Genomic DNA, 25,826 nt, shown 5'->3' on the forward strand with positions numbered 1-25,826 from the left:
TGATGTTAAAAAAAAGAATCAAATATCCCGAGGGCTAATGAACAAAAATGCACTATTCCATCTTGGACTGCAAACCTGAACTCTTCGAATTGCTGCTGTAAAACTTCAAATTGCTATTTGTTGGCAAGTTGTTTTAGCCCCAAGTACTTCCACAGTAAATCACCATTACACTAATACCATACCTTTGGCCTGAAACATATTAATCTTGGTTAACAATAACTGACATTTACATTACCAATTCAATTCAGGCATTGTGGTGACTAAACATATATGCAAGAGCTTCAGGGAGAAAAGTTATTAGTTTTGAATGTGTACTTACTTTTCACTGAGAACAATTCTGAAGAAACATAATCACCAATTCTTGTTATAATCTTATAACATAAACATTCAAATCCTAATTGATCTGTAAAACATTTGACTTGGAGTAAAATCTGCATTTGTATCTTGGGTGCAGTTAACTGTACAACATAACAGTTCAGATATTTTTCCAAGATATGTATTAATATATTTTTATCTGGGACTTTAAAAACCTGTGTTCTTAGGAAGGAAAGAAAACTGGGAATCTGAAACATTATGAAGAACGTGGCACCAGAATATGACCAATAGTACCAGATCCTTCCAGGAGAGGGAGGATGGACTTTTTCTTGTTTGGTTCTTTTTTATATATTTATATTTACTAAGGCTATAAATGCCCTTGGTTTAAAAAAAACAGGCTGGGGTTGCTCCTCTTTATTTAGTGTCTTCCTCCAACTTACAAGAAGAAAAGAAGTATTTACTGCATTAAGTCTGTGTAGCCCCAGAAGCAAACATACCCCTCTCCTCACACCCACACATTATAATTGCAGTACAGCACAAAACACATTTGGACCAAGGATTTTATTTCAACTTCAGAGAACTCTCTACCAGACTCCAAATTCATCCTGAAATGTATTATCTTTAGGTTTCATATCTAGGAGGAAAATTTAACACAGTATTGATATTTAGATCGTATTTTTGCTGTATTATTTATAAGAGAGTGACAAAACAAGACAGTGCAGTTAAAAAACATTAATATAAATACTAAGTATTTGATGTGTTTATGTTTTGGGGGGGTTTTATGTTTAGATTTAATAAGGTGCCCACAAATATTCTTCAAGTAACAACAGGTATTCAACTCCTGAGGAAAACAGGATGGACTACATGTATCCCATGTTGCTTTTTGTTTCCCATCTTTTCTTGGCTTCAAATCTGAAACAGAGCACAAAATACACATTAGGAATGATGAGGGTATGTGTTTTAGGTATTTAACCATGTTATTCTTAACAACAACAAAAATCACTTATTTTTAATACTGTAATAAAGACATGAAGACAAATACAGCCACACAACCACCACTTTATTTCTGATAAAGCCTCTGTACTTAGGTCTGATACACTCCTAAAAAAGCCCACCAAAACCCAACAAGGTTAAACTAAACAAATTAGATTAGCACAAACCTATTTCAACTAAAAAAAAAAACATTTAACTGAGATTGTATTGTACACACTTAGTGCCAATGAAACCACAAATGTTTAATTCCATACTCAAATGACTTACCCCCAAGCAAGCTTCTTTTTCTTTTGAGCTTCTTGGGCAGCCTCTGCTTCTTGCTTGGCTTTTACAAAGTTGCGGCAAGCAGCAGCTTTGGCAATTTTCACACCAAGCTAAGACATGAAAAGGAACAAAGGAAAACTGATTAGATGCAAATGGCTCATATGAAATTTAAGCCTCACAAATTACTTGGTCTGATATTGTTTCTCAAAATTCAATAGATACTAAAATATATTTCAAATATTAGGTTGATGATGCACTATTAAGACTGGACAAACAAGAATGTCTCTTGAGGGAAATACAAAGCTGTAGGATCCTGAGGCAAGCAATCCTTTTCAACAAATCCTTCATTTTCAAAACCAAAACCAAAGGCAACCGCTTATTTGATCCTTTTGCTTGTTTGTTTTATACAGACAGACATATCCAAATACACAGTCTCCATTATCAGGACCAGTCTTGCTCAGCTATGCCAACACAACAGAATCAGGTCTTACATGTGTCAAAAACACCCAACAAGACATTTTTATACAGGAAGAGCTGCTAACATAACACATTTCTCACTAGAACCACTAGACATGTTTTAATCAGTCTGTCCAAAAATACTTGATGCAGTGTCCTTAGTGTCTATCTCCACCCTTGCTTTTATATTGCAAAGGTGTGATATGCCAGCTTTCCATGCAGGTGAAAAACATCCATAAACTGATGCACTGTGAGAATTAAGTTCACTTTAGGGAATGTCAAGCGCAGGCGAGAAAGGCAGGGAAGAGTAAAGTAAAAAAGATGGGAGAAGATACAGTGAACTATGACCACTTTATTTCCCTTAATCAACATTCATAACTTGTAGTTAAATTTTGTGGTTGCTGCCTTGACTTGACATGAGTTATGAAGGAATTCATTCTCAGAAGTTACTGCTATTGTCCAAGACAAGCATGCAATTCATTTACCCCAAATTGCTACAAACTGATGTGGGAAAACAGGTTTTCCTTCAATCCACAACCAAACCTCTTGAAATTAGCAAACAGTTATATCCAGCAAACTGGATATTCTAAATGTCCCCCAAAATGTCATGGGGGCATCAAAGAATGGGAGACCCAAGGGGAAAAATACTCTTTAACACCTTGGCTGAAGTTCTACTATTAATGGTAATATACCTGAATAATCAGCAGCATCTATGCAGACAAGTATTTACTCTGAGGAATGCTTTATCCAGGTAAGATGAAAGAGAACTCTAGAACACATCTGCAGGTGTAGATGCACTGACACATTTTCCACAACTATCCCATCAAACACACAATAGGTAGGTGATCATTTTGTTAACAAAGCAAAAAAAAAAAAAAAAGCAAAAACAGCATCACAAGCTCTTCTACAAGCTCCAAGTAATGGACTTCTCAGGGTTCAAGAATGAAAAAAGGAGCTTTTAAAGAAAGGCAGCAAGCACAACTCAGTTTATGCTTTGTTTGAGGCTCTAAATGCTGCCAACACAAGCAGACAGGAGCTGAGCATAACAGTTTGAAAGGAAAACAGATATTTTCATAAACATAATATTTAAAAAGGAAAAACTAAACAAGTCTCTCATCCACTATTTGCATGTGTTATAATGCCCTAAATATATATTTGGAATCATCTTCATGCACAAAATACTGTGACCAGCTACTTCAAAACTTTTATATTATCTACGTAATTTTCCCCTGAGCATTAATATTTTTTATTAACAGTAATTCAATGCCAACATCTGAACTGCTAAATTTCAGGTCAAAGACTAAAACATAACATTCTTTTATTTGCATTGTCACTTAATATTTAAGGGCAGCTATTAACCTTAATATAATTGCAGTATAAAAATGCTTAAGAAAACTCACCTAAAATATTCAAAAAATGTTTACTTTTAAATTGAAACAGGAGTAATTATTAGTTTAAACAATAGAGCAATCTGATGGCTGAAGTCAGTCAGCAGAACCATGCCTTTATTAGAGGTATTTTACCTCCTAACACACTTGAAAATTAACTTTTACTGTGTGATGAATAACAGAACCTCTTTAAAATATATTCTACTGGCCTATTGAGCACTTATACACACACAAATATACACAAGGGAGCTCTAAACAAGGGCTGCAGAAAAATCTTTATCTGCATTTTTTGGAAGACAGAATGAGTTCTTCCATCTTTGAAAAGTACAGAAAAAATGGGACAATAAGAGCCTCTGCAGTGCATGTGGAAGTAAATGCAGAATCATTTTGCAGCATTGTTATAATTTCTAGGCTACACAGAGTCAAATTTTCAAGATACAAAAACAAATGTTGCATATAAACACACACATTTTAGTCAGATTAAATGTCTTCTGCTCCCACCCAAACCCAGACATACATCTTCACTCCCTGCTCCCCCCCATAAGAAATCCATAAAAGCTTGGTCAATGGATTTTACATTAAAAAAAACCCACCATACTAACATTTCAGGTCATCAGATAACTCAATAAAATACAATCTTAAAAGAAGTAAGAAAGCATGAATAAAAATATATACAACAATTTCTTGTGTAGTCAAAGTATCAGCATTTTCCATATAGAACATCCAATATTTTGCTGCATTTTAATTAAGGTGTCTAAACATTATCACAAAGAACTGCAAATTGGTCAGAGCACGCAGTAAGGAAAATTAAGCTCTAAAGGCTTTTTATCACCATATTTCAGGAACCAAGGGTGTAAAATGTTCTAATTTGGGATATATTAAAAGCCATAAAAGGTCTTTCAAAAAGATTAATGGTACTTTGCTTGGATTTAAGATAAGGGCTTTAGCTGGTTGGAAAAGCAGGGCCCTGGCTAGACCCTTGAGGCATTCATCTTTACAGCCACTTGGAAGATTTGTAAAAGCGTCTGCATAACCTCAAGCAAACGCACTGCGACATTTTTTTTTCAAATTCCTTTCAATTTTACAGGTTTAAAGTGTGTAAATCATACTGGGTAGTAAAGCTGACATAATGGTTCATCCTTGTAACACTATATATGTTTGTATTTTGAGACAAACTTAAAAAACAACTTAGTTTCGACAGGGCAAAGCCCTTTCCATTTTGAAGTTGACCAATAATCATGCCAAATATCTTGCTCTAGATGTTTAATGCAGCATAAATGAAAATTTCCTACTCATCTGAAATTGTTACCTTGTAACAAATATCTGAAGCTTTGCTTCTTTTTGAACACTTCCAAGGCATTTATTTAAAAATACCAATTATCATACTTTAACTTTTTATGGAATAACAGGTCTCTATGAAAAATATTTATGCTATTCTCTTTTGTTCTTTAATTAAATGAAAACAGATGTTTTCTGAAGTAAAGCGGAACCATTACTGGAGTACTTAAAGTGTTAAGGTCTTTAATTTTTATATCAGTTTGGTCTACAATTCCTGATTGTCTTTACTCAAGCTCAACATTAATGTCAAGCAAGTTACCTAGGAGACGAAAGAGATCAAAGAGACAAAAAACCCTCAAATGTCTGATTAATCAAGCCTGCAAACAGCTTATTTCTTTTAGCCTGCATGCAAGTATGAAAATGAGATTCTGGGAGCCGTACATTGTGCAGATTTGTTCATTCTTATCAGAACAAAGCCAGCGGCAGCTTATTTCATGGATCATTGGCACTGTCATCAGTGCTACACAGAACGGGTGACAGCTCCTCATTTTGAGGCTTGAACAAAATTAGCAAAAAGTCGGCACAAATTAGCCTCTCATCTTTTTAGTAATATGACATTATTCATTTACTTTTTATCCAATTTTTAATTTTTTCCTTGTCAGCTATCCCTTTCTAGTGTTTCTTGCACAGCATCATAAAACACTTTTAAAACAAGCAAAGAAATGGCTGAAGTTGAAATAGAATGTAAAGTTCAGGCAGAAGAGTAAACATTTTTATTAAGTTGCAACAGAATCTACTGTAACTTCCAGAAAACTTCCTTGCAAATCAGGACATTTAACATTAAATATCACAAAGCAAAGACCTGCCTTTAAGATAGGACTGTAAAATGTAAATGCTGAACGATACAAGTATGAGACAACGGAATCAAGAACTGCTCCAGAAATACTGAGGTATGAAATACAAAATATTAAACCTACAAAAGCTCCAACAAAACATCTATATTCAAACAGGTTCTGAAATATCCTGTGATCATAGCAGAGAAGCCAAACAGCCTTTTAATATAGTGTTACAGTTTCTCATCAAATATGAATCTAGTTATTCCAGGCTTGCCTCTAGCAATGATTTTCTCCTTTTATGTTATGGAATGTTATCCATTGCTGACGTATATAAAATATATAAAGCAAACAAGAATACCGAGTGGATTTTGCACTGAAAATTGTCCCCTTTCAATGATGTGCTCAACTTCCCCTTTAAAATACTTTTGTAATACCTTTGTTGTATTTTTATGCTGTGTATTTCAACACCACATTATATTTGGATGACATAGCAATGGAGCAAGGACAGGAAACTGTTCTAATATTAAGCTCTTTGCTAGACTTAAACATTTAAATGCAAGTAACTTCCTCCATTCACAAGAAAACACAGCATTAAAAAATTAACCATAAGCTGTTAGATGCTTTACAGAGCCCCCTTATAACAAAGGCAGTTTTAAAAAAAGAACTGTAGTACTGTTTTCAGCAATTTCTTTATCTCTGTTCTTCTAAGTAAGAAAGCTTATTAACAAGCTTTGAACTTAAAATCACATTTACAATAATGTGCCATCAACAGTTTTATAAGCTAATTAGAAAAAAAGATTAATTAATGACTGGCTGCTAATAAAATGGCAATCATGAAGAAAGAAACCAAGGGTGCTAAGCTTCAACTACCACCAATTAAGAGCTAATTACAAACAAATTATATATGTGTTTTGCTGTGGGCTTTAATTTACTAAAATGGTTTTAATTAAAAGAGAAAACATGCTGATTAATTGAACTGCAGAAAAAATCTACAGTATAAACTGTGCTTTGTCTGTCTCTTTAATTAGACTTGTAACATCTGAAATCTTTTTTTAAGGTTTGTTAAGGAAAAGATATACATAATTAAGGGAGCATAAGAATGTAATTCTAGGTGATAACCCTGCCATGTTCCAAAGGTTAAAAGAAAACCACCTCAATGAAGAGGAGTATTTGGAAGCACCTTCACCAAGGTAAGAAAGAAATCCTTCACAGATAAAAAACCTTTTTTTTTCTTTTTTTTTGGGGGGGTGATGGGGACAGTTCTTCCACAACAAGAGTTCCAAGTTAATTTGTGCTTGGTTACACTTCACATAAAACTGCACCACTTCAGGTACCTAAAAACACTGTGAGAAATTGTGAACGTTGCACAGAACTTAAGAAATTTTATTTTACCAACAGAAGAGCATCAAGTACTAACTCCTGTCCATCTCTGACAGTAATGTCATCACAACCAACTATTTCCTACCCAGATTCCCACATGGAAACCAGTTTCCAGAATGGTTCTCAGCAGTAATAACCAACAAACTGCCTTGTGTGCTTCCCTTTCTTATTTATATGACTAGAGGTTACTTGCAGACAGGAGATACTAATTTGATTACGAGAAAATGGTCAAAACTAATGCATCAATTTAAAGACAACAGCAGGACTGATCTTGCTGTAACATGAGGATCATATTCCAGTGAATAGCCAATTAATTTCATCAATTACAACGTAGATCCTTCATTTAAGTTGGATTAAACACCAGTGTCCCCATAAATTGCAGCTTTTTAAGTCTTTCTCCAAAATGCCAGAAGACACTAAGCCAGGCACTCAGGAAATGCTGTCAAAAAGTCAGGGGTATTTAGAGACTGACATGTGCTGCAGCAATTTAGCACACTAAATTACAAAATATTTTAGAAGTTACTTTTGACAGGTAAGTCTAATATGGTCAAGATTATATAACTGTGTTCAAGTTACAGTCCTCAGGCTAATGTGTTCTTAGACAATGTGGCACCTGCCTACCAGGCAGTTCACACAAAAAAAACCTCACCAATATGTGCAAAGTTTGGGCTTTAGTCAGATCAGCTCTCACAGTATTAGAGCCATAAGAAATCTGTATTCTGCATTTTGCAAATACAACCAAACCATGATTTGAGCACAAAAACACAATGAAAAAAACCTCTTTCTCTAGGAGGAAAAAATATATGTAAGGAGTTATAGTGCAGAATCTTATAAGACTTTTTGGTTTACTATGAAAATAATTTTTACAAGTATCACTCCAGATTGAAACTGATTTATAGCAGAGTGAAATTAGCAGATCTCTGCACATACCATCCTTACTCAAAGGGATAAACACATCCAGCTGTGCACAGTGCTCTAATTTATCAACATTTATTCTTTAAAGAAATTTAGGTGGATTCCCACTAACACAGCAGGAACAATTTAATTACATCTCAAGATAGAATTCCACAAAAATTTTTACAAAGCATTGAGAAGTTGACGTAATTCCAAGTGTCTGTTCCCAGCTCCATATCCCAAGTATCTGCTACTATTACATCTCAGCTATCCTACCCCAGGGCATCACCAAAAAAATCTTGTCATTTCAGCCCAGCTAAGTGTTCACATGTACTTTATTTTCTTAATAACTTTCATTCTAAAAGACTCAGATTTTTTGGGGTAACTCCTACATTAATATTTCTATTGGCATCTCTCAAGTTAAGTAAGTCATCCTTAAATGCAATGTTCAAACAGCAGCTTTAGGTATGCCAGGCTACATCTGAACAGCACAACTATAAAACATGAAGGACTCTGCCCATGCTGGAAGCCCTGGAACGTGATAACAAAGGCAGCAACTGGATTACAATAATAAACACTAACTGTGCATATTGTACCATGCACACCGCAATGAATTGCTCATTTTTTTTAATACTAATAGTACTGTACTGCAGGTATTAAAGAAATAACTCAGTCTAACTGTGCTTGAAGCTCTACAGTGAATTAAGGAGTATGACCCACCTGCATTATTTTGTTGCTCAACACATTTATCAAAGCAGTGTTGATCTTGGACACTAATTGCATCACAGCACTGAGGTGCTCCAGCCAGAAGCTGAAGGAGCAGAGTTACTGAAGCCTAAATTATTCTCTACAACATAATGCAGAGGTGCCTTTATTTTTTTCAGGAAAATCTTCACTTGTGTATAAAATAATGAAACCAAGAACTTCAGGATCACCAGACCTCTCAGGGAAGCTGAACACCCCACAAGAGAATGCACTGTGGGGATGGCCAAGGATGCCACAGGTAGAGATCTGCTACCCCGACGACTGACAGACAGCAGGAGACAAGGGGTAACACTTGGCAGTGAGGTTTGCCCAGCAGAGATTAGACAAAATATTCAGCAGTGTAATACATACAGTTAATTTTTATAATAGAAATGCAACTGCCAACAAAAAAGGGGGAACACATCAGCCAGTCTCAAAAGCTACATATGAATCCACCCATGCAGCCACCAGTAAATACAGCCTCATGCACGAGGTGTTCAAATTCTAATTCTCACACCAAAACCTTGAAAGCTCCTGGATTGAGAAGCTGTTTTAAAATCAGCATTTGTGTGTCTTTGTCAAAGAAAAGAAAATAAAAAATAATATATTGCCCGATAGTTCATTTAATGCAGTGCAGTAACAATTTCCTTAAAGAACCTGCAACAAGTACCACCTGGAAACCTGAAGACCCAAAACTTTAAAGCTGTACCATTTAGGTTTTTAGAATGCAAAATTCCATGATGCACTGACAGCTGCTAGATTATGCATATTGCCTAAGTCATCACTGATTTTAAATGAATCTGATTTTGAAAAACCTTTTCTCACTGTGTCACAACGACAGGATATTGACAGCATCATTTTGACATTCCTTTGCTTTTTAGGACATGTTTCTACCGTCTATACTCATCATCTGTTTATTTTTGGCTTCATTTTTCTAAATACTGAAGCTGCCCTATCAGTTTCACAGGCTTATAAATGTTATACATCAAAAATTAGTTTCACTTATTAAGGCAGGAAACGGCTGTAAGAACTCTGGGATCTGTGCCTCAAAGCAAAAGCTTTATCAGCAGGTTCCAGTCACTGCTTCTTGCAAAAGAAAATGGTGCCGATTAAAACCCCATACACCTGATTTCAAAAAGAACACCTACCCACTGAACATTTCTCACATGGCTGCAAGGGGGGCTGCACCCCAAACACCACACAGCTCTTTCTCACACACTCTCTGTCCCCAGCCCCGTGACACCGCTCAAGAAAAATGAAAACTATACATAAAGAGATGAAGTTGAGATAAAAGAACAATAATTCATCCACTTATTACTCCAGACTTCAGAAGTGGTGTACTTCAATACAGCCACAGTGTAGTTCCATGCCTGACTTGCTCACAGAGCTGTGCTGCATTTGGAAGTTAGAGGGATACAAACAGCCACATAATTTAAAATTAACTCACTTCTTAGAGGCATTGTATATTGAAATCGACATTTCTGTAAACTGCTAAGAGAAGAAAAGTAGCAATTGAATGGATACAACATGAAAGCAATATTTTATTAAGTGTACTTGTGTACAAAACAATGACTGTTCAATCAGCCTCTTCCATAATCAAATCCTCTTTTTATAGCTCTTCACTGAAACAGTCACTGTTAGAAGAATTTCCTTAGGAAAAAAAAAAGTATTTTAAAAGTTCCATTAAAAAAACAAGATTCTGAAAATCACAAAGAAAAATGAACCTTGCAGTGAGCAATGGAACACATCTCTACAAGAGCAGAGAACCCCAGTGAATTCACATGGATTCTGCCTCGACAGAACTCCTCATGAGAGATCAAGCCAGCCATTTGAGTTTCCCTTCTTTCAACATATTATTTGTTCAGATAAACCCACTTAACCAAAACCAAGTCAAGGCTGTGAATACTAATAATGTTTCAAGCATTTTGTTTTCAGAATTACAACACGCTAATATTTGAAAGTCAACAATTTGGAGCTAATGTTCCACAAATAATAATACACTGCTGGAGCACCTGGGATATGCTAGATGTTGTATAATCCCATGGCTACCAAAATCAGATAACAGTTTATCATAAATATTACAAAACCTTAAAACTTCTTACATTAATTTGTTTTTATAGTCAAACAATTTGCACTAGAACCTCAGTATGTTTTATTGATTATAATACTCCAACCACTTTAGAGGAGATGGGATAATGACATTTGTGAAGGAGAACAGCAAGTTGTTCATGTTGTACACATAATAAAACAGTCAGAAGCTGGTCAGACTTAAAGGGAACACCAGGGCACATTCCTACCACTGTCAATAGCTGTTATCTTTGCAGACTGAAGTTTTGCGGTCACTGGTGACAAGGCAGATAAGAGTCCAGTCATTAGAAACTGCCCTGAGTGACTAAATGGAGGAGTTTAATGATTTTGTAAGAACACTCACTGAGGAACAGTTACTTTTACCTAACCTCAGAGAACCTTAAGAACTGTATTTCCCACTTCAAAAGCTGTCTGTTTTTAGAGTCATCACAATATTGTAATACATTGCATTAAACAGATTTAAATCTGCAATTTTACATTAAAGCTTAGTTTAAAACACTGTATTTAAGAAACATTTAAAATATTTGTATGAGAATGAGAGGCAGCTAAAATTTGTCTTTGCTTTCCTAATCCTCTTCTAATACCTTTGAATTTTGCAAGCATATACAGTGGACAGAAAATTGCCATTACCTCTGTGAAGATGGAAGAATATTCAAGATAAAGGAATGAAAGCAAAACATTATATAATTATTTTTTAGTATAAATCTAGAAGATTTATAGTTTAAATCATACTACTGATATTACTTTAAAAATATCACTTTTCCACTCACTGAAATATTTTTTTTTTTCTTACCTGGCTTCAAAACTGTTAAACTATTTTATTAACCTAATTTTTTCCTCTCCATTTTCTCCCCTATGCACAACTAGCAGTGGGTAAAACAGCCTCTGTGGACTTCAGCTGTCTTTACTTCAGCTGCTACCAACTACTCTATGTGCACAAATTGGACAATTTCTTAGATGAAGTTACCAGAGCTATCTGATAGATTCCTCACCAGTTTTAAGTATTCACTAAGACATCTACATACAGATTTTTTTTTTCTCCCACTTGTGGCAAAGAGAGCACAGCTTCCATGAAATTACTCAGCTACACCAACTATCAAGACAACATCTTGAAAAAATGGTGTTACTTTGCACTTGGTTTTAGCTATGTATTTATACACTGAACAATTATGACAAGGAGAAAAAAATATCCATCACAATTTTAAAGCTACAGCAGTAGTACAGAGAGACAACTGTCTACACCCATTCTTCTTCAGAATTCTTCCAGCCATCAACACCTGACCACATAAATACAAGAGAAACAAGTACTGGCCCATAACTTGGGGTTCATATCTCCTTATTTGCTCTAGGCTTGCTAAATCTCTACCTGTCTTCAGGCTTCCCAAGCTTATGGGAGAGGTAATGCAAAAAAAACTTATGAGGCACAGGGAACTGAGAGAAAGAGAACATCCTACTCCTGTCCTCCTGGCTTGCAACATAGAGAAAAAACAAAAGTTCAACACAGATGACCAGATACCAACTCCTCTGAGTTGTGGAGTGAGCAGCAAGGCCCTAAAGCAAGTACTTGGACAGTTCATGGATGTATTTTCAATTCTTAAACACAGCTAAAGCTGTCCAAGCACTGCCAGATCAGCAGCAAAGTCCTTCAATCACTGACTGAATCTGCTCAGGAAACAGGAAAGATGCTGCAAACAATCTTCAATGCTGCTCTACTCATGACACTTTCAGTCCAGATGTGCAGAACTAAATGACCCCTCCGAGTTTTTGTTAACAGCCCACTTACCTCACGAATGGCTAATCTGTCACTCAGCTCCTCAGCCTTGGCAATGTCACCTTCAGCCACACACTTCTCTATGCTCAGTTCAAGGCCAGACTAGGGAAAAAAAAAATAAATGCCTTTAGAACAAAAAAGAACATATTTAAAGGGAGTACCTCCTTTCTAAAAATATTTCTTTCATAAAATTCTTTAAGACACTGCATAAACCTGTAATTTCTGAGTACCACAAATCACTCTGGCTGTGTATTGCAATGGACAGTATAATTAAGAATTCACTGAGAGGCCGCCTGAGCACAAATCATTGCATTAGTTCCACCTTATGTGCAGGATAATACTATAGGTTAAAAAAATTACACGGGCTAGTTTATGCCTGTCACAATAAAATTTCATCTGAAGATCTGGCTTATCTCTTCCATCCCTGGAGCTTTCTAAACAAAATGTGAAATATATGTGTCAGGTAACATGAAGAATGGCAATTACCACTGTATAGTTACAGTTCTAAGATCTTATCTCTACCCAAAAACCAGAGTTCTGGCACAAAGCCACTCCACTGTGCTAATAAATTAAAAATTCTAGCAGCCCTATGGAAAACAATGAAAAAGCTTCAGGATTTAAGGGTTGTTTTCTTATTTTCAGAGGTAAACATAACTTGTTTAATGGCAACACTTATGAAAAATGTAACAATAAAAAGTAACTATCTCCTGGAAATTATAGTTGTAAATTTGTGGTGGAGTACAGAAGGGTAGCACTGACTTCAGAATTTCCCAAAATACTCACTATCATACCAAAAGATAATTTACAGCCTCACGGATTTTAAATATTAGTGAAATAAAGAAAACACATTTGACAGTTCCATAACATACACTTTTTAAGAGATAAAAAGGAAAAAGCTAATGGAATTCTTGAGAAACAGTGATCTGCAAACACTGCACTTGAGTTATTTCAGGTGGTAGACGAAAAAAAATGCACAACTGGAAGTTGCAGTGATGGCAAATCCTTGTTAAGATGCCTCTTCTGAAAATAGCAAGACATATCTTCCACTAGTGATAATATCCCTGAAATTACAATGAAACAGCTGCACTTGAACACTTTGGGCCTCATTCCAGATCTATCCTGACCACTTCAATGACAACTAAATAGCCACCAAAAGTAAGAAGCAAACAAATCTTCATGACCTGCATGTAAAACTCACTTTAAGAAAATGAAAAATACAAAAATTATCATAAAGGAAGCTAAGTGAACATTTCACATAACAGAACTTACAGAGAACTTCATAAGAAATATTATAGAGCCAACAGCACTAACAGAAACTCACAATGCAGTGAGATGCTTAACTTATCCATTGTGTGTGCCAATTACTTCAAATATGACTAGTTACAGAGTAATATTTATGAACAGAGTATGTTATGAATCCAGTCAAATGTATGCTAGGTTTGCACCTTTAATTCTTGTAGCCACTGGTGTCAACTGAAGAATTGATGTGACACATTTTAAAGTTAAAACACAACGAAGCAAAACAAAAGGAAAAGTCAAACAATGCATATGAAGTGTTCCGTCTCTCACAACAGGAAAACAGGAAAACAAAACCAGACAGGAAACAAGCCTGGATACTGTCTTAAAAGAAAGCACAGCTACCATTCAAGGACATTTATTTAAAAAGCTCATAAAATCATCCTTCCTCAGAGTGACTGTGTTCTTTACACTCAGCCTCAGTTTCCTATCTCAGTTAAGGACAAGCTCTCTTACTGCCAAACACAAGCTGACACTGCCTTTGTAATAACAGTCACCTTTTGTGGAGCCCTGCTGTCCACAGGTGATTCAAATCTATCATTGATTCCAAAGTATTGTGTAAGTTCTTTCCATTTTTCTTCATTTTCCAACTGCTGACTACTAAAAACAAACAAACAAACAAACAAACAAGTCATTACTATAACCACTTCCCTTTCCACAACTTGTAATATCCTTCTCAAAGCTAAAATAAACTCTTCCATTTAGCAGACATGGTCTTTTTACCCATTCAGTTTTTTTAAAAAGTGAAATTAATTATTGCTCCCCCTTTGTGAAATTACATTTACACAATCTTGAAAGCAAGCTGATAGAATCCTAGAACCATTTAGGTTGAAAAAGTTCTTTAAGATCGAGTCTAATCATAAATCTAACACTGCCAAGGAGGAAAAAGAAGGGAAGGAGCAGGCTGAACAGGAGCTTGTATGAAGGAAGCAGGAAGAGCATTAAGTCTATCAAAGGTTACATTAAATGATACATTTGGGTAGATTTTTAAAATCAAGCAGTAACACTCCATCAAGCAATCACCGGTACAAATTCAGCCTGCCCAACAGAGACACTGAGCAAATTTAAATATATTTTACACAGTGCTCAAAGCTAGGCTTTGGCTATGAATGTGGTCAGGCTTATTGTAAGTTTTGCCTGCTACTAACAGACCTCAGGTAATCCCATTGACCTGGTTATACCTCTTAGCCACTTCATCGCTCTTTCTCTGTTTTGCTAAGGGGAAAAAAAAAGAAAAAATTCAACATTACACAGTGATACCCCACAGCATCCAATGAAGTTAAGAGAGTTCTAATTGGTCACATTTTCTTTTAAAGATCAACACACTGGGTTTTTACCCAATGATCATGCAGATTTAAACCACTCAGCTGTAAGCAACTCCTGCAATATCTATGAAGTTTTAACCAGAATGTGCAGAAGTAAGTTTTGTAAAACTGCTGAAATACACTTAACCATTATAAATCAGTATTAACTGAGTAAGTTCTACCTCCCTTTTAAATATATTACTTGCATTCTATGTGGCAATCTGTCTACAACCTCACTACCACCTTGCAATTGATGCATACAAGCAGAAAAATAAAATCCAAGATAACAGCTAGAGTACAATTCTTCATTAAAAAAAAACCACAAAAAAGAAAACCTCAAAACCTCAAAATACCCACAAAACAGCATGTATTGATACTAATTTAATTGGAAAACAAAAAATTCTGTTAGCCATTAAAAAACCACCTTTTCGGCGTCGCTTTCTTTTCCGGCATCTGTTTTCCTCTCTCACTTGCATTTTCATTTCACGGTGTTTCTTCTGAAGCTCCAAAAATTTCTACAAGATTATGAAAAACCAAGTCAGTATTTTTAATTTTCCCCCCATTTTTAAGAAATTACATAGAGAAATGTAAAATTACCCACAGTGCCTTGTGTTATCTACTACATCCCAATCTATAAATCAAGACCATGGGACTCTGATGGTGTTAAACTGGAACTGGTGCCAATCTTTCATCACCTCTCTCTGACTTTGTGCCCTCTGTACATCCCAGGACTGTTCAGATCTGACAGTTTTCTCAAGGGATGTGACACAGAACACACTTCTGCTTGTTGTGCACTCCTGAGATACACCATGTATATTTATTGCCTGGCTGGTAGCTTGTAACCACAAATTAGTGACAGCATGGTCCTTGAACCGCAGGCTACCTACAAGAACTGAGGGGTGAAAGAAGGAAACTATTTTTGCCAGTTCTTATTTTGAATCAAAAGCCTAAACCACATTGTTTTGTTAAGGGTTTTTTGTTTTCCCCAGTCTTTACATGCAACTGCAGAATCGGGAGGTTATAAGGAACTCTTGAGTCTGAATGCTTGCAGTTAATCCTACAGCAAGCAGCAGGGCACACCTCCCCTCCCCAGCTATGAAACACTGAGCTGTAAATCCTTACCAATGCAGAAAGCACCTACCAAGTAGCTCAGAGCCCATTAACCACTGAAAACACAAGTTTTATGCAACTGTGTAGTTAGGACAACTCCTTGCTGTGCTTTCAATCACCACCAAACTACCACCTAATCACTTCCTTCCTAAATTCCTGTTCACCTGGCTTTAAATAATCGAAGGTTTGTATACTCAGATCATATTTGATCCAATTTCAGATTTGTGTATTGATTATTCAACAGTGAATTATTTTACTCTAAAAATCAGCCACATGAGTACACTGCATTATACTCTTTTGGAAACCTGTAATGATACATACATTCCAGATATTTACAGAAACTCCAGGAGGGCACGTTTGAGATTCACCTTCTTCATCTGTCACTGGTACAAGAGGTTCACTGCTGGCATTACTTTCCTGTCCAGTCCCCTGAACTCTTTCAGTATCTTCTTTTTCCTCTTGCTTTGAACAGGAATCAGGTGATTCGTCTCCATCATCAGAACTCAGATCAACATCACTTTCATTCAGTCCTGGAGGTAACAGCCCACTCCACATCTTCCAGTTTATATAAAGTCCAAACTATTTCAATTCACTGCAAAGACACCAGGTTACCCATCCCAACACAAAAACAACCTGCGCAAGAGAAAAACAGAAACAGCAAAACACGTCATCAGAAATATTTTTGCTCTTCTTACACAAATATCGCTACATATTTTAGACGAGCACGTTATAAAAGCCCAAATACTTACTATTTCAGAAAGAAGATGACAACTTGATTACAGAGCCTGAGACTACTCTTTTTTTCCCCACACCTTGTCCATTAAAGTGGTGCCCCCATGCGTTTGCTTATAGCTCCTTTCAGTTTAGCAGCAAACGCCTCCCGTGCCTCCACAGGGGCAACTTCCCGGGCCAGCACAGCCGCCTCCCCTTCCCGGGCCCCGGCAGGGAAGAGCCGCTGCGGGGAGGCAGCAGGCCGGGGAAGCGAAGGAGGCCAGCTGCAAAGGCAGCGAGGCGAAGAGAAACGCGGCCCAACGCCGGCCTAGGGGAAGGCAGAGGGCTCTCGCCGCGTCCCGGCGCCCGCAGAACCCCCCTCAGCGCCGCCGCCCGCGGCCGTGTTTACCTGGGCGCCATCTTGGCACCGCCGGAACACCCCGCGCGCGGATTGGGCGGGGCGGCGCAGCCAATCAGCGGGCGCGCCGGTCGCCATGGCAGCGGGGCGGGGCGGCCCGGGTGTCCCGGGGCGGGGCGGCCATGGCGGGCGGTGGTGTGAGGGGAGCGGCGGGGCTGGGGGTACAGCGTGTGCTGACGAGGGGTTGTCGGAATCTCAGAACGATTTAGGTTGGAAAAGGCCTCCCAGATCACTGTGTCCAACTTACGACGCAAAGCCACTGTGTCCAGCAGACCATAACACTGGGTGCTACATGAAGTCTTTCCCGGAGTCTCCTCCAGGGCCGGTGGCTCCATCACCTCCCTGGGCGGCCCGTTCCAATGTTGTCACCCTTTCAGTGAAAAAATTGCTCCTAGTGTCCAAGTTAAATCTCAATTGATGCAGCAGAAGGCCATTTCATGAAATCTCTTATTCCCTGGGAGCAGAGCCCGATGCCAGTGTGTCTCCAGCCTCCTGTCAGGGAGTCTCGGAGAGCAATAATGTCCCCCTTGAGCCTCTTTTTCTCCGACTAAACACCCCCAACTCCCTCAGCTCCTCCTCATCAGACTTGAGCTTCTTTCAGAAGGACAAGCATCAAGTTGTACAGCAATCCTTGCTGCCATAAAGGAATATGGTGTCTCTTCCAAAAGTAAACCTTGTAGTTGAGCCACACCAAAATGTTTATGCTGGGACTGAATAGTGAGGGTCATACTCTTCAAGTATTGAAAAATCCTTCCAAAGTTCCCCATAGTGCCTTGGATTGATGTGGTAAAGAGAAAACCACAAAAGTGCAAAGTCTGTGCAGAGCAAAGGAATTGTTTCTCTCTAAGATTCTGTTACACTTTGTCCTTTCAGCTCTCATAGGTGAGGCAGATGACACAGGTATTTAGGAGCAGTCTGAATGTGATCTACCAAGAACATCTTGAATAGAAGGAGCAACGGGAGGGGAGGCACAAGGAAAAGATGAAGGGACAAGGCTGACGTCACCAGCACTGAAATGTGTCTGAAAAACAGGAGGCTTTCCATCTTCCAAATAATCTGTGAGAAGATGTACTTTTGAGTGACAGTTTGACAGGTTGAAAACACTATCTCAATATGATAATGAGAATTTTGAGAAAGGAGTTGCTGACCCCAAACCACAACATGACCCAGTTGTGGACAAACAAGAGAGGAATGAGAAAAGGGCAAATATTATGAAGGTGGATAATTGGGAATATGGCTATGAGTGGGGATTTCTTGGTTGATCCCAGCTTCTGGGATTGGCTGTGCATGGAAGGAAAAACTAAATGCCTTTCTCATGGACATAAATCAGATCTTCAGATTGTTTTCCTTCTATGCCATAATTTTACATCCTCAGATTCATTTCTAAAATCAATTAATTCCGTAAGTAATCACTTTTTCATGAACTACATGTAAATTTCACACTCAGCTTGCTAACTAGATTTTCCTCTCATCTGGGAAATCAATTTTTAAGAGAGTTATTTTATTTACATTGAATAATTGGTTGTATTTGGTACACAGATAACTGGTAATTAATAACTGTATTGATACTGGGTATTCATTGTCATTTGTTCTAGTGAATTGTTAGACCATTAGACTGAACGATATTTTCTTAATGTGACCCAATTTGAACACACTCAAAAAATTAAAAGGTGTGTGACATCTTTATGACCTGTAAATTTATATGTTTGGTAGGGATACATTTTCAGAAGGCAAGTTTAATTTCAGTACACAATTTGTATCCAAACATCATGCTCCTTTTTTAGCAATTTGTAGCAAGAATGGCACTGGTGGTGCGTACAAATGAAGTGCTCAAATATCCACATTAACTGTATTTTATAATTACAAATTAAATGATTTTGTCATTTTAAAAGCCACATTTTCAGGGTAGTCTCCAATCCTCCCACAAAAAATTCCGACTTCTCACAGGTTCTTCCATAGGAAAAATGGTGGCAGGAGCTCCCGCTGGACTTTCATCAGTCCAGAAGTGTTTGTATTCACAAAGTAAGTGCTTGATGAAACTACAAAAGAGTTTGCTGGCTACTTATTAGAATTTGCAACTTGCTGCTGGGTTTTTGTGTTGAAATAATGTGTAAAGTCTTTTTATCTGCAGAAGAAAATAGAAGGCAGCACAACCTTGTGACCAGCCCTGATGTCCCTACATCAAATTTGTGAGGGCTGCTATTGTGGCCAATGCTTGATTCAGTGTCGACTTTTTCCGATGGCATTTTTCTGTTCCCCATTGAGCAAATATTCAAATAATCTGATTTATTTCCTTTTGGTCAACTGATCTAATTTCCTTTCTCACTTGAATTCCTGTCCTGGAGACTTGCCAAGCAATGACTCTCATGAATGAAACGAGTCATGCCTTTGAGATTCCTGTGGAACATCAAACTGGCACACCACAGTAATTACAGCTTAGATATTTCTGATGCTGTTATTAAAAATGACTTGAACTTTAGAAGGAAGGACTGCTGCAATTAAATGTAACAACAAATTTAATTTGAATCTTCCAGGATCTCTATGATTTGTCAGGTTCTTGGCAATTTTTTCTTTATCCGTCTTTATTTCTTCCTTTACCTGCTGTGGGATATTTACAGACACTACCATGAGTCTCAGTTCTGATAGTGTACTTTGTCAGATGTATTTTGGGTTCTTTTTGGAACTCTCTTCCTGAGTACCAGTCACAGAAGTGGTGAGAGCTGTCAGATCCCAGAAAAGCTGCTGGCTGTGTGTATGCCAGGTCCCCATGGCAGGTTCTCACAGTGCAATTCACATTTTCAGGCCAGCTATAGAACACACTGAAGGCCTGAACTAGTTCCTTGGATATAGGTTTGAAAACATGTTTAGCTAATCACAAATACTCCTGTACATGCTTATTTCCACAAAATATACCCAAGTCCCTAGTGCAGAAATGAAATCTACTCCAATATAAATTTTCCATTATTATCTGGTTTTTTAGCAGTAAATGAAGACATAAGAAGCTTTTTCTTAAGCAGTGAAATATTCCATATTTCCATTCTATCCTTTTGAAACAGTGTTTTCAAACTGTGTCAAAATGATCAAGAACTGGATTCTTCTTTAAACATAATAGGAAGGCCTTATTGTATTAGCAGATTACAGTCATTGTGTTAGTATACTATCTACCTTGTATTCATTTTTGCTAACATAATGAGAAATTTTTCTAGCATGGTTATATTTAATACAATAAAGTAGTGTTGGAAAGGAAAATTAGTATGATTTGAAAGAGAGATGTAAAGACAATAAAATAGCCTCTGAGTTTTCTTTCCTGAACTTTTAATTTGATGCTAACTTAAAATATACTTTTTATCAATCCTTTGAAATAGTTATGGTCTAATGAACATTTAAAGTCAGTTAAAAGGTTTACAGATGGCTTTTTTCCACATATTCTGCTATATAAGATCTAAGCAAGTCTGCCCAGATGTTTCTAAATTTTCTTATTGCAGAGAAGTACATAACTGATTAATGTAGCATCAAGCCCTGAGCTTTAATGAGAGTATTTTCATGGCACCATTTACAATGTCCTTGCTCCTCTGAGGTTTGCTTTTTGATGAAAATTCTGACCACAGAATCAGAAAGATATGTCTGTGGTTTTAAGCATCAGCAGCCCATGAACCAGTTGCTTTGTCTACTCTTTAAAAAAAGGCATTTCTAAAGCACTAACACACAGTGGGAATTCAGGGAGGAAGTAAGACCTGTTCAAAATTCCAGACTGAAGCTTGGAAGATCTGTACTCAGTTCCCATTCTTGCCACAGGATTCCTGTGAGGAATGAACAAGGTATTTTCAATTTCAGTGCTCTCAGGTGGAAGAATTCTCATCACCCCTGTCTGTTGTGAGCATAAACTGTGAAGGTTTTGAGCCCATTTGGACTCCAGGGCATCAAAAGAACATGATCAGGGCTGCACTGGATTTCAGAGGGTCAAGGCAAGGAACAAATTAATCTTGCAGTGTAGGTCTACAAAAAAGTGTAAGCACTTCAAAGTGCTGATGATCTGGGTTCTCTGGAATAAGTTTTTTGCAGAAGGCAAAAGCATCAGTGAGCTGTTGGAGATGTACCCATACCAAACTCAACCTGACTGGGCTGGGTCCCATCCAGTGCAGGCAGTGAGGGTGTGAAGTTCACTTCTGTTGTGCCACAGCATTTATTCATCCCTTTGGTGTTCCCTTGGGGTGTGGGGACTGTTGTGTTTTCTAATCTGACCCCTCTGCTGCTGCATTTGTTATTTTGAGTGCAGGATATGTTTTATGGAACCTGAAGTCATGTAATTCACTACAATGTGAAGGTTTTCACCTAGTATTGGACGTATTTCATTGATCCACGTATATTAATCCTGATTTTGTTGTAATGAATACAAAATCTTTATGCCGGGTTGGGATCTTGGATGCATTTCTCTGGAATAGAAGAGAAACACCCTTCTACCTATCACCAAATGGAGTGGCACCTGACTTTTTTTACACAAAAAGAATCAGAAAGCAGTTTTCTTAACCTCTCAAAGAATTTTGCTTTGTGTATTAATGGACGTTGTTTAGAAGTACAATAGGGAGTGTTACAGCTCATGTGGCACTCAGATATGGAGCTAGGGCATGGTACTTAACCTCTCCTTGGTTTAGTTTGTGAAACAAACAACACTGTTTTAACTACTTTTCAAGGATATTAGATAAAATTAATTAGTTTTGTATTTGTTCTGCAATAAAGGTCTATATAATTGAAAAGTCTTATAAGCATCTCAATCGTTTTATTTTTTATGTTGATTTAACTTTGAAGGGCCAGTTTTGTTACTTTGTACTGTATTTGAAGTGTGCTATTGTTTCATTTTTATAAATAACAGCTGATTTTCCAAGCTCCTGTAACAAACCTATTTAGTCTCTGTGTATGCCAATGCCCTCTACTGGTTTGAAACACAATCGCTCAACAGAGGGTATTGCTGTTCTCCTTTATTGAGACAAATGTAATATTTAAATTATTTTCCTTTTGAGAGCAGTAGAATTTTGGTTGTGTAGCCAGGCTTTCTGTGAAGTGCAAGAAGCTGCACCATGGGCAAGCTGACACTTGCGTGACTCTAGTGCTACACATGTGATTCTGTGCCAGTTTTTTCGTTGCCTTCTGTGTTTTTGTTTCAGTGGATTTGCTGTTCTTGCAGCGAAGGCTCATAGGTAGCAATCCTGAGAGGGAAAGAGGACACACACCTGAGATTTGCTCAGTGCAGAGCTGCTGTGTAGATGTTCCCTCAACACAATGGCCACCACTCTGAGGAGCCTCTCTGCTCTTCAGCCTGGTCCAGGCCCTTCCAAAAGTGCGGGGTGGTTGTGTTGACAGGCTGTGATATAAACAACCCTTGAGGCACAGGAGCTGCAGAGGTAATGAAGTGCCTTGAGGAAAAAGTCTTAACTATCAAGGGATGGATCCACTCCCCCCTGCCACAAACCAGGGGTCACGTGGCTGGGAATGTGTATCCACAGATAGTGCTACCTTCAGAGAACTCTACTTACAGGTAAGTAACTCTTCTTTAAAGGAGGTATCTTTGTGTGGCAGACTGTTTATGGGAGCAATTTGAATTGAACTTTAAATGAAAAAGGCATATCTCTGTAAGTGGTAATAATTTTAGTCATCTCGCTGTGGCTAGGGGTTGTGGAATTCATTAGCACAGATTAACATATAAAGTGGGTGAGATATCTAATAGCAAACGTAGAGGTTTAGGGACCTTAATTCATCACTGAATGAACAGCGTGTACAGTATTAGGGACTATGAAATTTTTAATTTACACAAAGTGTCCAAGAATATAGGGAATAAATTTAAACCCAAAACAGATAATGGAGCTGTGCCCTGCCTAGCTGGCAAGTTGAATTGTTTTTACACTGAGTGAAGAAAGCTAATTATCCCAAGCACAAGGAGACTGCTAAAAATAATAAGATTATAAAGAATAATTTGCTGATATAATTACAACAAAATTGGGTACACACAATCGTCAGATACATGTATTGCTTGACCTGGGCGAGAAAGTGAAATAAATCCTTCCTCTATAGCCTTCGTAAATTTGTTTTTATCATCTCCAAGTGGTGTTTGCACAGGCAGCACAATTTGCATGTGTAATGTGGCTGTACAAATTGACAACAAGTAAATTATTCAAGGAAATAGGCTGGTCGTGGGTCTGAACTATCTCGCAAAGCCTATTCATTTTGAAGAATCACTGAGACGTGAAGCTCATACATCAACCATTTTCTGACAATCCTCAGACTTATTGTCTCCTAAAATGTCATTATGGCTATTATTTATGAAGCTAATTCATTTATTAATATATATTTAACTCTGACTTGTCATGCACCTTAGCAGGCATTCTGTGCACTGCATATTTTTGAATAGATGAAAGAGTTTTGCATGCTTTAACGATTACTGTAAGCTGCTATAGATTTATAGAATGCAGCTTTATTATCTACTTGCATTAATACCTTTTTGTAACTTTTTTTTCCTTAAGGCCATCAAATATAAATGGCAAATGACATATCCAAAAGATTGTATAAAAAAAAGAGATTTTCTCAGACTTTGTTGAATTTTAGAATAAAATGAGGTAGCTAACTGTTAAGGCCTAACTCATTTCTGAGAATCTATAATAATTATGTTGATGTTTTGTGTATTTTGCTGAAAAACGTGGAATAAATTATATAAATTTAGATGTTTACTGTATTTTTCTCTTTGAGGACAAGTGGCCATCTTTTGATTGTACCAACAGAGGGAGTAGAGTTTGAAGGGGGGAAAATGTAGCAGATGGAAAATAGATCTGTTCTGCTATAGTATACATATAATATAGATAATTTCCCTCATATAGAACACTCCTTAGGAAATGAACAACACAGAGAGTATGGATTATGAGGTTGCCTATGGTTCCTGTACTTTTTCATCTTGATTCACTTATCTTTAGCGCATATTAAAAGACATAGAGATCACAGTAACCCTTTCCTGACATCTACACAATGTCAAGAAACTAAAAATTGCAATCTGCTATGAGAACCATATTTGAGGTAGTTCTAAATTTTATTGCACACACAGAATTCAGATTACATTTGCAATTATAGCAAACTGGCTAATTTAAATGCATAGTTATTATGACTCTATGGTCCATTTGACTATTTCCAAGGGGCCTATGAACACAGTTGGAAGTTTCTGGCCTGATTTGGAAGTTATGAGCTCCTGCTTGTGAGGCTGATATCACCCACAGGTTTGATAGGTCACTTGGTCCTGCTCCCTCAGTGTTTCTTCCCATCTGCACATTGAGAATCAGAAGCTTGTCTTGTTTCCTGATGGCACAAAGGAATAACATGTAGGGGTAAAAGTACTCTCTGGGTAGAGTTGTTCTTTAGTATTAAAATTAGGAATTGTCATATTTTTCACCTGCTCTCAGCATGTGCCAGGTAGTAAAAGCCTTTGGATTATGTTACACCATGGGATGGACCAAGGAGGAATTTCATAGTCTGTCATTACCTTTCCATCTTACAGAGCAGGGCTCTTCATGGCCAGAGGTAGTTCACCTTTAACAGAAGAACAGATGGAAGTTTTCAATGTCAAGACAAGGAATCTTTGCATAAAAAGAATTACTAAGCCTGTAGGTAGCATGAAGGTCTTTAAAAGCTAATTTTGTAGTGGTAAATGCTATAGATCTTCATACTGGAAAACTTATTACTTTGAATTCTTCAACTTTTTTAGAATGTGAATAAGAACACAAAAAGTTATATAGGAGCAAACTTAAGTGACCGAAATAAGGGCACTGTGAAAATCCAACTCAATCCAGACAAGGGCAAAGAAAGTCATGTGGTTCTGAGTATGTGTGGTGAATAAATAAGGCTTTTTCATGTCTGGATGTCAGCAAGAATAATAACTTTCAGGGCTTTGGAAATAGAAGCTTATGTTTTCTAAAGTATTCCGGTACTTGCAATTTCAGGTGCCTGCCTTGAGACATCTTAGAAAGTAAACCCAGACTTGTAGAATACTGTTTTTAAATGGAGCCTTGTCAGGTGATCTAAATTTGCCCTATGGTAACTCCAAATGGTTTAAAATTGGAAAAAAAACCCCACATTATTGAGCCTTTGGAGCTTTGATATATTTTGCCACTTCAAAAACTCCCAGTATAAATATTGGTTGGTCTTCCAGTCAGACATCAATCATTCAGTAATCAATGCCTTTATGGTTTTTGATCTTGATGGCCAGTTTCACTAAGAGAAGAGATTCACAAGCTCTCTGAAGGCTTGTTGACTGCAGCCAGTTAGAGACTGAAATTAATGCTACCACTGAATCAGTGTGGAGGGCTTATTTCTAGGATATTTTCTGTTTATATTTAATAAGAATATTTAAATAATCTCAAAATGGCATGTTAAAGAAGAAAATTCATTGAATGTTTCCTTGTTATATCACAACGTTAGAGACTTTTTGCATTTTTTAAAAATAAAGAAAAAATAAATAAATAAAGAAGAGATTGACTGAATTGTTTAAAAAGAGCTTTTATTTTTTTCATCCGACAAGAGATTACAGACTTCTGCAAAGACCCA

General features: G+C 37.2%; 1 protein-coding gene across 3 annotated transcripts; it reads right to left on the minus strand.

Moving 5' to 3' along the window:
* Positions 1–861: 861 nt before the first annotated feature.
* On the minus strand, positions 862–17,272 carry FAM204A (family with sequence similarity 204 member A). 3 transcript variants are annotated; one of them, XM_030951496.1, is made up of 8 exons: positions 17,238–17,272; positions 16,439–16,750; positions 15,432–15,522; positions 14,885–14,918; positions 14,201–14,303; positions 12,420–12,509; positions 1,576–1,682; positions 862–1,227 (listed from the first exon to the last, which is right to left on the minus strand). In XM_030951496.1, the coding sequence occupies exons 2-8, from the start codon at positions 16,670–16,672 to the stop codon at positions 1,176–1,178; spliced, it is 711 nt and encodes a 236-aa protein (XP_030807356.1). In that variant the 5' UTR covers positions 16,673–16,750; positions 17,238–17,272; the 3' UTR covers positions 862–1,175. The 3 variants fall into 3 exon arrangements, with proteins under 3 accessions (XP_030807356.1, XP_030807358.1, XP_030807355.1); XM_030951498.1 differs by having other exon boundaries at positions 14,201–14,300; positions 16,867–17,259; XM_030951495.1 differs by having other exon boundaries at positions 16,867–17,259.
* Between the last annotated feature and the right edge of the window lie 8,554 nt (positions 17,273–25,826).

Source organism: Camarhynchus parvulus, chromosome 6 (genome assembly GCF_901933205.1).
Source record: "Camarhynchus parvulus chromosome 6, STF_HiC, whole genome shotgun sequence".
NCBI classification, from domain to species: Eukaryota; Metazoa; Chordata; class Aves; order Passeriformes; family Thraupidae; genus Camarhynchus; species Camarhynchus parvulus.